At 38.8% G+C, this 15118-nt stretch overlaps 1 protein-coding gene across 1 annotated transcript in view; it reads right to left on the reverse strand.

The window, feature by feature from the left end:
* The window catches only part of HOOK3 (hook microtubule tethering protein 3), a 97290-nt gene that overhangs the window by 58587 nt on the left and 23585 nt on the right, over positions 1 to 15118 (reverse strand). Inside the window, exons 3-6 of the mRNA XM_068531958.1 lie at positions 8453 to 8525; positions 5519 to 5569; positions 3814 to 3946; positions 403 to 470 (exon numbers count right to left, since the gene is read on the reverse strand). Of these exons, the coding sequence (XP_068388059.1) occupies positions 403 to 470; positions 3814 to 3946; positions 5519 to 5569; positions 8453 to 8525 (325 nt within the window). The remainder of the gene's footprint in view (positions 1 to 402; positions 471 to 3813; positions 3947 to 5518; positions 5570 to 8452; positions 8526 to 15118) is intronic.

Raw genomic sequence — 15118 nt, forward strand, 5'->3', positions numbered from 1 at the left:
TTCCCCTCCTACAGTTTCAAATAAATATTCATCTAGAAATTGCCTTGAGTCTGGCTGGAGTTGAAGACCCATTTCCTTCCAAATAAGAAACCAATACTTAAGTGTGAGGCAGACTGCTGGTTTAAGATAGATGTTATTCATAATGGCTTTAGGAATTAGTCTACTATTCCTAATTCATTAGAGCATTTAAAAAAATTAGGAATAGTTACCGAATATCTATAATTCCAAGATAAACATTTAACGTTTAAATAAAAATGAGACAAGCTATAGCATAAGTGCGAAGAAAAAAATTCTCAAAAAATGAGTAGGAGAATCTCTTCTTAAAATTTCTACTTCAATTACTTAAACTCATGTTTGCTCCTTTAACTTCTCACAAACTGTAAGCACAAAGGTCCAACATACCTCCTGGATGGCTGTCATGACAACGTGTTGGACAGATTCCTCCATCATCATGATGGCTTGGATGTACTCTGAAAGTAAGAACAACCTGGAATGTCAGTGTTCAAGTTACAGACAATCAAGGGAGTAAAGGCTAACACTTCATGAATTCTGAAAAGAAGTTTCCTGTGTTTTGATTCTTCCTCGCAATTCCTCGTATATGGTTAAATACATGTGTCATAGGTAAAGTAAAGGCTGAAAATCATAGAATTTATCTTTCCTTAAAAATAACTGCCCCCCCAATAAAGTTGAGGCTACAGCTAAAGGTCACGGGAATGGAGGATCTCGGGAATGTAAAACAATGAAACGGTACAGCCTAAGGCCAGAATGGAAAGGACTCTGTATTACTATTGCTAAAATCTAAAAATCTTTCACACTATTCTTTGCTACATGTTATAAAACTTTGATGTCTGTGTTTTATTCTTATGTGACATCAAAGTATTGAATTGTGTATAATTTCTACCTTAATATTTTCTACAATTAAAAAAAAAACAAAAAACTTAGGGAAACTGAGACCTGCTCAGGACAAAGAATTAAGGTGAATTTAAGATAGGGACTGACGCTATAGTTAAACACTGTGTAACCCTGGGCTTTAAAATAATGACCCAAATCTCTAATAAGCTAAAGCATCAATTTCATCAACCTTACCCTCACCAATGCCGAAAAAGAGAAGGCTCCCTTAGCCGTTCATAGTGACAAAGTTGAAAAAAAAATAATTTCTTGCCTTCTAAAAAAAGCCCTGGAAGTAGTTTTCATTATTTTCAAATCCAATAATAGATGAAAAAACAGGTATTAGGCAGAAAAAATCAATAGGCCAGCTGGATTTCAACAAATACGGTAAATATATTTTAATAAGAAACATTTTTTTTGAATTTTTGAATTTTATTTTATTTTATTTTTTATACAGCAGGTTCTTATTAGTCATCCATTTTATACACATCAGTGTATACATGTCAATCCCAATCTCCCAGTTCATCACACCCCCATCCCCACCCAATAAGAAACATTTTAAATCATAAAGTCATTAGGAAATTATAGTCTCAACCTGCCTCTCTCCACTCTATACCCAAAAAAACACCAAAAAAAATTGTCTCAGCACTCTAATATTATATGAAAGAGTCTTACTGTGCAATTGTTACAGTGACCTACTGGCAAGAAACTCATGGATTTGGAATGCCAAACTGTAGTCCTTTGCTTGACAGGTAACTTGTTTAAAAAAAAAAAAAAAGAATTTTGACAGCACTATTAAATTACGACATTCTGGTTGTTAATGCCAAAGCTTTTAGTTAAACAAAGCATGTTTTTAAGGACGTACTGTCGTAAGGATGCTTGTACCCAATCAATGTGTGGTGATGCATACGCAAGTATACACAACACACTTAAACCACAGGCGTCGTTCTTAAGCCCAGAGTAGGAATACTGTGCATCATAACTTAACCACTTTCCGGTTTAAAAAAAAAAAAAGAATCCCTTTAGTCTGAGCTGAACTTTTTGTTTGTTTGGTTTGTTAGTGAGGAGCGTCCTACGAGCGCTGGGTACGAGGCACCAAGCACAGAATCCCCAGGCCACAGAGCAGCTGGCACAGCCGGGATCGGAATGCAAGACTGTGAACATGGTGGGGAGAGGCAGTGGCCCAGTCACGGGAGGAAGACGGACGACAGCCCCGTGGGTGTGAAGGGGGTGACGGGGGACAGGGGGCGGAGGTTAGTCAGGTGTGAGAGGGGAAGCGTTAGTTAAGAAGCGGTGTTGCCACGTCAAGGCCCTTCCCCGCGAACACCGTAAAATGCTGGATGATTAAATGATGATGAGAACCACGTTAATGTACTAGTTTTGAAAAGTTAAAAAAAAAAAAAAAAAAAAGTTAAATCTTAAATGTCCAAAATCCAAGTACGTATGATCACTGGCAGATCCGGGAGGCAGCGGAGAATGAGCTGGGCTACGCCAGGGAGTCTGTCCTGCAAAGTGAGCGTCTAGGCCCAAAGCCTACAGCTCAGCTCAGTACAGAGAGCATTTAGTCCTAATGTGGGAGACACGCGTTTTTGTCCTCGCTAGCCTCTCACAAGCAAGAGCTCTTGGGCAAGTCAAACAACACTCATGAGTCTCAGTTTCCCAATTTGTAAAAAGTGCTGTTTGTTCTGTTAACCAGGCAGGAGGGAGAACTCGGTAAATATTATTTTTAGTGCGTTTTTACTGCTAATCTCTGCTTTTTCAAATACACCACCACTTATGTGCCCCAATTTGACAAGTCAGATAGCCAAGAGAAATGCATGCTGAGCCAACGCCTCACTTCTAGGAACTGAGAAACAGCCTCTAAACACAGAGCCCTTGTGTCTGCGGTGCGCTATGGGTTACGAAGCAAACACACACACGGTTTCACCGACTCCTCATGACGACCAGCTGTCGTGCCCTCCCTCTGCAGACGAGGAAACAGGCCGGGCCCCCTGGGCAGTGACAGGTAACACTCTGGCAACTCAGAAGTGCATTTGATCCAAGCTCTCTGCTGTGTTCCTGAGACCAGAGCATGCCCTCTGGACAGTGAGAGGTTAAAATCCTGTTCAAATTTTTCATCATTTATGTAATTTTTAGGGAAACCCTCAAGCTAGGTGTTACACAGAACACTTGGCCTGTGTGAGAAGCTCAACAAATATTTTGATTGCCTTCCCATAGGACGACGGATATAGGTAACATCCTTGTCTTCTCCTATTCACACCCTGTAATAAATAATTAGCCAACTCTTAACAGCTATACATCTCCAAGAGCTGATGAATCTCCTAACAGAATAAGTACGTAAGAAATTCTTATCTGAATTCAATGAACTACATTAAATAATTTTTCATCTGCCTTTTAAAGTCAAGGGTTCTACTTAGAAATGCCCAACCCACTCAACTGCAAGTTCCATGAGGGCAGGTATTATATTGGTTTTGTCTGACACTGTGTTCCAAGCCCCAGCAGGATGCATGAATTCAGTAAATGTTTATGAAGTAAACCCTTTGCACTTGCAATCTAAAATATCTAATTTTACACTCCTATAGCTGAATTGACTATTATTAATTAATTAATTATTAATTAATTTGGCTGGACCTTGTCCAATTAACAGTAAATTTCATTACATTCAGTGTAGTTAAAAATAATCTACTCAAAGCATTATGTAGTCTTGCAGAAAGGGGAAGAACATCATCATAATCAAATTTATTCTAACCTGTAGAACTCTTTTAAGCTTGAAAATGGATTACCAGCAAAATCATAGAAAATGGCATACTTTGTGGGTGGCCTAAAGACGTTATCGTTTGTACATGTGATTTATATATAAAGTATACAATGTGTATTACTTTCCTTAATTACTTTACATGCACACACTAACGTCAAATAAATTACCTTGCTTCTGTTCACAGTTCACAGCACAGCCTAAAATGAGTTGGAGCATCCTTCCCAGCTCTGCGGCATCAGAATGCTCCCCAACAAGGTTCACATCAGGGAGGGTAAAGTCATTAATTTGCTGCCCTAAAATCTGGACAGAGATAAAAACATGAGAATTGCATTTACATCTATATGACCAAATAAAATACGTGATAGAGATTAGTTCGTCAGCACCAGAAACTCACTGCTAAGAGCAGAGCAGTTAAGCCAATCTCACTCTCAATTTCTATTTATACCTCCCATACATAAATTATAACTATCCTGAGTCACAACAACTTAGTCCCTCATCTGGTATGTGGTATGGACACTGAGCAAAGAAACTGAGTACTACCGACCCCTCCACCTCCCCCAGAAAGACTGGCTGTGCACTCTCCAGAGAAGTAGAGCCTGAGAGGTTCTGAACCAGGGGGCACCAGAAAGCAGAAGTTAGATATAGGTTCATGCCCACAACAGGAAGACTCCCCTGGCCACCTTCACTCCATTTGACTCCAAAATACTGGTAACAAGACACCTATATCAGGAAAGAGAATGGAGGCTTCCTTCATGGGAAAACTGGCCCCAAATGAAATGACACATTTAGACAAATGGGTAGGTTTCTGTCTGATAACCCTACAGTGAAAAACGAAGATCCTAAAAGCACAAAAGCAGGATGAATGTGGCTGTAGTGTGATGGGTAAGGAAAGAGGAGGTGAGAGGGGTCACACGGTATCCGGTGGCCCCTGGTAAGAAGTATGGATCTGATTCTCGATGCGACGGGAAACCATGGAAGATGACTTGGAGGGTGAGAGTGACATAAATTCTCATTTTAAAAAAATCATCCTGGCTTGAGAGTGGAGAATAGACTGTAGCGAGGCAGAAGTGAAATCAGGGCACACTCCGCGAGTAATCTAAGCAAAAGCTGGTGATGGCTCGGTAGAGGGTGGTGGCAGCAGAAACAGAGAAAACTGTATTTTGGAGATTTAACTATAGGTCTTGCTGATGATATCGAATGAAGGAAGGACTGTAGGATGATCTGTAGGCTTTGGACTTGAATAGTAGGGTGGACGGCAGAGCCACATACTGAGGTGAAGACAGATAACATAAGTATAGATGTAGGTTTAAATGCACGTAAGCTTGTCGGGAAAAAACAGTAAGGAAATAACACAGGTGTTTCTAGGCTATGTTGTGTCCACTTGGTATCTGTGATCATGAAATTTAAAGTAAAACTATTTCCACTGCCTGATTTTTTTCCCCAGCAATATCCTGACCGTTCTGATGCAGACTCAGAGGACAAACTGAGTTAATCTAGGGATAGGGGTTTGCCGAGGAATAAAATGGAAGTAGGCACAGGACTTGTTAGTAACTATGCATGGACTCTAAACCACCTTCACGAGTAAGGGAAGAAAGGAGAGAGTTAATGGACAGCAGAAAGGAAAGTTTAACATAAATGAGTAACCACTCACAAACTATCCATATTATAGTGAAAAAGATTATTTATCTAGTAATCACCTAATAGCTGGTGAACCAGCTTTTGGAACCAACATCTTAGAGACCATACAATGGAAGATAAAGCTGATTATTAATATTAAGGTAATATTTCCTTTACTTGAAACTACTGTAAAATATTGTAAGATTAAACTATCCTATAGTAATACTTCCAAGCAGAATGAAAAAAACTCCTTACCTCATGATTGTAATCCAGGATTCCTTTCAAAATTTTCTTTAAATTGCTTATCTGTTTAAAGAGAGAGAAAACAACTGGGTAAAAGGCAAGCACAGATGAAAATATAGTTTTACCTAAAAAATTTCTGAACCAACTAATCATTCTTGTTAATCATAAAGTAAACATAAAAAATAAAATTCAACAGTACATTTGAATTACTATCATAGAAAAGACTATCAATGGTTTAATTTATTTGATCTAAGAGATTTATAAAGCAAGTTAAGTATCCAATTATGTTAAATTCGAAGGTAACTGAACAAGACCTAACAGTAAGATTAAATTATGTAGATCTTCTGCATGGAAAGAAAAAATGTGTCATCCTTAGTGAAGACTTGAGCTCAGTGCTGTTTTACCCAGAAAAGTAGAGTTGCATCTTACATAGAGGGTAAGTTCTAAATTTAGAGCATTAAACAAAAATTACAGTCAAAATTACCCTTGGATATCTCCTAACACAACCTACAAATCAGGTAGTCACCTATGAAGGAATGTCTCCAAATTCCTCCATGGTCAGAAAAGTGTTTTTCTTCAGCTGAGACCAAGTAAATATTTAGGAGCCATAAGGTTAAAAAAATACTACTATATCTTTAAATGTTAGTATAACGCTCAGCATTGCAAGATACTTGTGCTATAAAAAGCATCCCAGTAACAAGACAGGATAAGGGACCAACACTCACTCAACTCCAGAGCGCAGGCTCCTGGTCATGTTACCTGGGTGAAATCACGGGCAGAATCACCTGCACTATTTACTGTAAACTTATTTTCTTCCCTCTTTTTTTTTGACCCAACTCATCCGGCTGAATTTGTGTTACGTCATATGCACACACGATATGATGCTGTTGATCATCCACCTGGCTGTCCCCAGGTAGATGCTCATAGTTGAAGACGTCCTAGGACAGAAGACTGCAGGAGTGGTAGCTATCAAATAAAAGATTCCACAGCAGGGGGATCCAGTGGTTAATCAAAGACATACTTATTTTTAAGGGAGAAAATAAACTGAAAACTTCATATTAAAAAAAAAAAGAATCTCATAAATAAAACTAACATGTTTTGTGTGCCTAAAAATTTGGAGACACGGAAAATATATAATATATTTTCTCTGGTTCTAGGGTGTTCAATTTTTCGTATTATAACATTTTAAATTAGAAAGTCTTAAAAATCAATGTGTTCACTTAAAATGGTAGTTTATTCTCCACTGAAAAAAGCTACAAATCTTATCATTAATCAATGGTATCTTAAAATCAATCTTAAAATTGAAGAAATATAATTGAAGAAACATAATATAGGATAAAATACAGACAATAGGAATGCAAATCGGAATGGTTACTTTCAGTTCAGAATACTGAGAGTACAATAAACATTTTGCTTTCTCTCTGTTACTGCCTTTGCCACCCTGGTGACACTGAAGACCGTGTGGATTTATGCGCACACTGTGTGCATGGGCGTGGGATACGCAACTCCCTCTTGTGAAGCAGCAGCAAACATAAGCTGATTTAGCAGCAAGACTTTAAACAGGTTATAACGTTAAAAAGCCATCACTTTAATTGCCTATTCTCGAAAGGTTATTTAGAAATTAAACAGCATCCATTCACTCTAGCTTAGTGAAAAGGAGGAATTAGATTTTGGCAGACCCAATATCTAGTCAGTGAATAAATATTTTCCTCAAACATGTGTTTTATGGGGAAATATAAAGACAAACCAAGCTTAGCTCATCTTAAGTCCAGGGGTTTCACAGGCTCACTCACTTGCATTTCGGAGTCCCTACCAATCTGTATTAAAAATAAATGGCTCCAGAGTTTTCCAAGCTGCCAGTCATGACCACAGATCAAGGTGGTGTAAGGAAACTGTAGAGGTGGAGAACAAGTCAGCGGCGGCCAGGGGTTCGGGTGAGGGTGGTGTGTGTGTATGATGGGGTGGAGGCACCACCGCACACCTGGCAGGGATGGGGCAGCCTGCATCACCACTGCAGGGCCGTTATGTGAGTCTACACGCTGACAGGGCCAACGTGGAGCGGCGCGCACACACAGAAGAGTGTGTGCAGAACGACTGAAGTGTGAACACGCTGTGCATCGTATCCACGTCGGTTCCCTAGGTTTGCTACTGCATGACAGTCACGCAAGATGTTAGCCCTGGAGAAACTCGGGGAAAGGTGTGTGGAACTTCTCTGTACATTTCTTTTCCCAATCCCTGTGAATCTATCATCGTTTCAAAATATAAAGTTAAAAAAATAATTTACAGATGGGTTGCAATTTATATTTCAAAAACTAAACTAAAAACATTACTGCATTAAGTAAGGTTAAAAACTTATTCAACTATTCAGGAACACGCAGTTAGGCGGGTGGGAGGCTGCAGTGTAAACTGTGTTTCTCACTGTGGGTTTCCATCAAAGATGCTTGAGGAATACCGAAAAATAAGGCTACTAGGAAGGAAATAAAAATAATCCATTCTCTGAGTGTTCTGGACACAGTTAATAATGATCAGTATTTCCCCATTATTAATAACAACACTAGCAACTAACATTACTGTCCTAAGTACATTATATGTGTTAACTCATTTATCTCTGTGAGGTAGATCCTATCACAATCCCCATTTTACAAACGGGAAAACTCAGGCACTGAAAGGTTAAAGACTTTCCCAGCAGCTGTGAGCGGCTGGGCTGGGATGTGGACACAGGCAGTCTAGCTCTGAAGCCTGAGCCCTCAGTCACTATGCTTTACCGACTCAGACTGTATCTTGGTGAGCAATTCCAGGTTACCCCAATCTTCAATTCTAGATTATTTCACCGAAGGTTATCTAAGTTTCTAAAGCTCACTAGACACATCAGAGCAAAAGTCAACAAGTATTATATACACCCAAGTAAAAGATTAATTAACAGATAGGAAAATAAAAAGAAAATACCTTTAGCCTCCAATTATCTCCTACTTCAGTTTTGATTCTGTTTAGCCAATTTTCATCAAAATATGCAGGATCTCTGCAAATAAGAAAAAGCTAGCATGTTAATATCATGTAGCTTTCAAGCTAAAACAAAACCAAACACACACACACACACATAATTGAAACCCATCCTGTATTATCGCTTAACTGCAACAAAAAAAGGTATTTGACACATATGAGCCACAAAATAATACATGTACATGAGGTTGAATGCAATTACAGTAGAAATCTCTAAAATCAACTGTTATCACTCATTAAAAACATAATTTTATCAAAAGCAAGCTAAAAGGTGAAAAGTGATAACATACAATTAATACATGTTTTTCAAATTATACACTAATCTGGAATTAACATAATTAGTAGATACCATGCTAATATCTAAAAACAGTCAAAATCAATGACAATTGTTTTATAAAGGCAAAAGACGTATATTAGGAAGAAGGTTAAAATAAGCTTTTCAGTTAATATTTCAATGACTTTCATCACCTACTACCTACAAAGGTCACCAATAATGTTATTAAAATTTCAATTTCTTTAAATAATATAAACAGAGAACCTGCTTATTCAATACTAGACATTAGACAAAGTTGGATCCCGTTTATGTTTGCAGAAGCCCTAAATCTAAGATAACACTGGTGTGGACAAACAAACTGAAACAAGGATAGACACTGAATATACTTATGCTTATTTTTCTTAGGAAAACCTCCAAAACTTCTATAAACACTAGAAAGAAAAAAAAAAAAGCTTTTATCCTGGCATGATAGTCGCTTTAAAGTTCTTGAAATCGATGCTCTAAAAAATTAAATTATTTGTTCAAGACCACAGACTGAACACCTCTGTCCTGCTCCAGCAAGTGCCAAATCCAAAGATCTTTTCATAACACAACCATCTCCGCTCACTCAAAAAACATAATGGCAACGAGAGAGATATGTTAGGGGAAAAAAATCTACATTTCAACTTACACTGTCACTCAGACTGATAAATACAACCGCTACTAAATTTTGGTCAAATTATCTTTAAATAAAGTAACCTGCTATGCAGAATTTTAAAAATTTATTATTAAGAAAAATATACATATTTAGGCATAAGAATTTTTTGGTAGAATTTTGTAAATTGATTAATTAATTAATTAATGGCTGTGTTGGGTCCTCGCTGCTGCGCGCGGGCTTTCTCTAGTTGCAGCGAGCGGGGGCTACTCTTCGTTGCAGTGCGCGGGCTTCTCGTTGCGGTGTCTTGTTGCGGAGCATGGCCTCTAGGTGTGTGGGCTTCAGTAGTTGTGGCTCACGGGCTCAGCAGTTGTGGCTCGCGGGCTCTAGAGCACAGGCTCAGTGCTTATGGCGCACAGGCTTAGTTGCTCCATGGCATGTAGGATCTTCCCGGGCCAGGGACTGAACCCGTGTCCCCTGCATTGGCAGGTGGATTCTTAACCACTCTGCCACCAGGGAAGTCCCAAGGCATAAGTATTTATGAAAAAAGTTACAGCTAAGTTTTCTCTGTAGAAATCTATTAGGATTATTTTTGAAGCCTGTATCAAAGTTAACATGTTAACTTTATTGTCTATTTCTCTACTCTTAAATTTTTAAAAATTGAGATATAATTCACATACCATACAACTCACCCATTTGAAATACACAATGCAATGGATTTTAGTACATTCACATCACCACAATCTAATTTTAGAACCTTTCCATCTTCCCCAAAGAAATCCTGTATCCACTGGCTGTCACTCCCCATTTCCCTCTCTCCAGCCCCTAGAAATTACTAATCTACTTTCTGTTTTCATGGGCTTGCCTATTTTGTACATTTCATATAAATGAAATTATACACTGTGTGGGGTCTTTTGTGTCTGGCTTCTTTCACTCAGCATGCTTTTAAGGTTCATCCATGTTGTAGGACGTGTCACCACTTCATTCCTTTTTATGGCTCAAAAACATTCCATTTATGGATACACTACATTTTGTTTATCTATTCATCAGCTGATATACATGCTTCATGTGGGTATGTGCCTAGGAGTGGAATTGCTCCGTCCCATAATAACTCTGTTTAACATCTGAAGTGTGACCAAACTGTTTTCCAAAGCAGCTGTACCATTTTACATTCCTGCTAGCAACACACGTCAGTTCCAGTTTTTCCACAGCCTGTCAACATTTGTTATTATCTCGCTAAAAAGTTATGCCCATCTTAGCGAGTGTGAAGTAATATATTATATCTCACTGTGGGTTTTTAAAAAAATTTTTTTATAATTCATTTATTTTTATTATTTATTTATTTATTTTTTATTTATGGCTGTGTTGGGTCTTTGTTGCTGCGCGCGGGCTTTCTCTAGCTGCGGCGAGCAGGCTTCTCATTGTGGTGGCTTCTCTTGTTGCGGAGCATGGGCTCTAGGAGTGCGGGCTTCAGTAGTTGTGGCACATGGGCTCAGCAGTTGTGGCGCACAGGCTTAGTTGCTCCGTGGCATGTGGGATCTTCCCAGACCAGGGCTCGAACCCATGTCCCCTGCGTTGGCAGGTGGATTCTTAACCACTGCGCCACCAGGGAAGTCCCTCTCAGTGTGGTTTTGATTTGCATTTCCTTAATGACTAACAATGTTGAGCATCTTTTCATGTGCTTATTGGCCACCTGTATATCCTCTATGGACAAGTCTATTCAGAGTCTTTCCTGTTAAACAACTGATTTGTCTTTTTATTATTGAGTTGTGAGAGTTTTTTTTTTTTTTTTGGTTTGTTTTTTTGTTTGTTTTTAGTATTCAGGGTAAAAGCCCCTTATCAGATATAAGATGTGTAAATAATTTCTCACATTCTGTGAGTTATCTTTTCACTTTCTTGATGGCATAATTTGCAGCACAATGGTTTTTAATTTTTGGTAACATTCAATTTATCTATCTTTTGCTGTTGGTATTATATCTAAGAAGGTTTTGCCTAATCCAAGGTCAGGAAGATTTACTTCTATGTTTTCTTCTACGATTCTCACAGCTTTAGTTTTAAATTGAAGTTATGATCCATGTGCATAGTGTACGTAAAGGGTCTAACTTCCTTCTTCTGCATGTAGATATTCATACCCATCTATTTTTGTTTTAAGCTTAATCTAGCTTCTTTAGTCAAGGTTCTTTTGTTGTTAAGTAAGAAAAACTAATTTGAGCAAAATTGTGAAAAAAAAAGGGAACTTACTGGAAGACCACTGAGGTATGTTATGGTACAGAAAGATAGCTGGGCCTCCTTGAGTACTGAAATAAGGATCCGGAAAGCTGTTAAGAATCCAGACAGTACTCTCCTTCTGACTTTCACCTTTGCTTCTGCCCATCTATTCGTTTTCTCTCTGAAGACCAGCTTTTTCTGTTTCTCCACACAACGTTGAAGAGAGCTGCACACACGCTCCAAGTCTTCACCATGCCAGTTCAAGAAGATAGTTTTGAAGACCAGCCATCACTCAATCCCAATTCTAAATTCCCAGGAAACTCCAAATAATACAGCTAGAGTCTGTTTTTCATCCCTAGTCCGACTGTATGTGACCAAAAGGATGGACGGCCACAAGCAGGACACCCACAACTTCAGGTTTCAGAGAAAGGGACTCCTGTAAACTGGGCAGAGAACCCCCCAAAAGTGTCCTCTTTGCTTAAAACGTCTTGTGAAAATAGATAATGCAAAGAAAAACAACTTAAGTGAATCCTACTGAAATATTAAAGAAGTGTTATAAAAATAATTCAGAAAGTAGAAAATATTCCATATTTTTAATAATCAAAAAAGCTGTAATCTAAAAATCATAATCATTGCCAATCAAGTAATAGTCTTTCTAATCAAAAAGGACAATCATAAGTAGGGCAATCTGTGAGTCTGGTGCTAAATGGGTGATGATTACCCAAAGCCAAAGGCACTGAACTTACTAGCTAAGTGGCAATTCAGGGCCACACAGCTAAAAGATACTTATATTTCAACAGGAAACCCCTTAACTTATAAAAAAGAATGCTTTAAAATGTCTAAGAGGGCTTCCCTGCTGGCGCAGTGGTTAAGAATCTGCCTGCCAATGCAGGGGACATAGGTTCAAGCCCTGGTCCGGGAAGATTCCACATGCCGCGGAGCAACTAAGCAACCCTGTGCGTCACAACTACTGAGCCTGTGCTCTACAATCCGCGAGCTACAACTACTGAGCCCACGTGCCACAACTACTGAAGCCTGCACGCCTACAGCCTGTGCTCTGCAGTAAGAGAAGCCACCGCAATGAGAAGCCCGTGCACCGCAATGAGGAGTAGCTCCCCGCTTGCCGCAACTAGAGAAAGCCTGCGCGCAGCAACGAAGACCCAATGCAGCCAAAAATAAATAAATAAATTTATTAAAAAAAAAAATTAAAATGTCTAAGAAATTATATACTCTGAGAACTCCAAGATTATGGGATACTTCATTTACAACTTACAGCAACACTTCTTATGAATCAAAGAACTCAGAAAAATCTGAATAAAGTATTTCAAACCAATCACTATGATACAGTTTGCTTTTTGCTTAAAAGATGACCACATCAAAGCCTCAGAATGTGCCTGAGCTGGACGGGAAGACAACAAAAGACAGCTGTTACCACCATGTACTCAGCACCAGTAACCTGCCAACCATGGAGCCAGGCACTCTGCGTTCACAGTGACACTGCCAGGAAGGTATCACTGTCCCCATGTTACGCTGAGCAATATCAGACTCAGAAGTTAAGTAATTTCCCCAAGTTCAATCACGCCGTTAAGTGGCAGAGTTGATGGTACTGTCACTTTTGTTACAAAAGATCAGCAGAGTTCAACACGAAACTGGTCCTAGCAAACAACACCAGGGTCCTGTGGCTAATTCTCTCCTTCCTGCTCAGCCATCTAGTCACAGAGAGCAAAGACCCACATCGTTCAAGATGTTCTACGGTCAACAGGGGCAGGTGTCTGTCTCATTCACCACTGTCTGCCCAGCACTTCGTGTCTGACACACAGCAGTTCTCATTGATACCTGTGCACTGAAATACATTTGGAAGGTGATAGCACTTTTATTTAATAAGCTTCCAATCTGCTACTTGGGCGGAACACAGCAAGAATAGTAGTCCACAAATCTAAACTATGACACAAGTTAACTTATCTATGAAACAGAACAGAATCACAGACATAGAGAACAGACTTGTGGTTGCCAAGGGGGAGGGGGTTGGGGGAGGGATGGAGTGGGAGATTGGGGTTAGCAGATGTAAGCTTCTATACAGAGAGTGGATAAACAACAAGGTCCTACTGTATAGCACAGCGAACTATATTCAATATCGCCTAATGAACCATAATGGAAAATAATATTTTTTAAAAAGAATGTATATATATGTATAACTGGATCACTTTGCTGTACAGCAGTAATTAACACAACACTGTAAATCAACTATACTTCAATTAAAAAAAAAAAAAAAAGAATAGTAGTCCACAGCCTTCTTCCATTCAATACGACTTTTCCTAGTCATGAACTTGACTCAATATGCAGGCATCTAGCCATAACTCTGTTTCGCTAAGTAGTTTACAATTTCAGCAATGTTTTCTAAGTACCCCTTAATAAACGTTCTCAGGCTAGGATCAAACAGCATAAAGGTGATTTTCTCCAAAATATTAACAGGTTATAGTTCTGCACAGATACATAGATGACAAGGGATAATCTTACTGGGAGTGTTCTTCATGAGCCAGAAACCATCTTTAGCGTCTTACTATGTCCTGACTCCTGTTAAGAAAACGACACAAACCAGCCACAAAACATACGAAGCCATTTCCTCGACTTTCGCAGTAACACATCTATTTGGCTGTAACTTATGCACCAGTCATAGCTTAAGCTAAAGGAAAAGCTTATTAATTTTAATCCGTAACAGAATTCCAGGAATACACTGTCATCCTGCAGTCAACTGCTTCCACAGAAACCAAAAAATTAAATTTTATTTCTACTGCTTAAATTATTTAAGTACCATAATATTCTTATTGAACTCCCCCAAATTAAGATGGGGTCCAAAACAAACACTGTATTTTGACTCAATTTCTTAATATGACATTTTTATTAGCAAATGTTACTATTTTTTAAAATAGATATGTTAATTCTTAGGTCTATTTTCCTTTTTCTTTTGGCCACGCTGTGCAGCATGTGGGATCTTAGTTCCCTGACCAAGGATCAAACCCATGCCCCCTGCAATGGAAGCTCGGAGTCTTAACCACCGGACCGCCAGGGAAGTCCCTCTTAGGTCTATTTTCTAATGATCTTTTCATTACCTAAAACAATCATTTTGGTCCCCTGCCACTAAACGGATATTGAAGAGTTGGCTATGACATTTATATTTCGCATCCTTGATGACAACAAAAATAAAGCAAATTATGCTTTAGCCTCTGCTGTGTTAGAAAGAGCAACAGAGGCGCAGAGGCACAGGCTCTAAACCAAGGGCAGGCAATCAGGTCCCATAAATAAAAAGAGGCATTCCACCACTGTCCACAGCTTGACCTTCATTTTATCTCTTTTGGTCTCATCTACTTTCTTTTTCCCTCTTTCTTTTTTTTTTTTTTTTTTTTAAAATTTATTTATTATTTATTTATTATTTATTTTTGGCTGTGTTGGGTCTTTGTTTCTGTGCGAGGGCTTTCTCTAGTTGTGGCAAGCGGGG

The sequence above is a fragment of the Eschrichtius robustus genome, chromosome 21 (genome assembly GCF_028021215.1).
Source record: "Eschrichtius robustus isolate mEscRob2 chromosome 21, mEscRob2.pri, whole genome shotgun sequence".
Lineage (NCBI taxonomy): Eukaryota > Metazoa > Chordata > Mammalia > Artiodactyla > Eschrichtiidae > Eschrichtius > Eschrichtius robustus.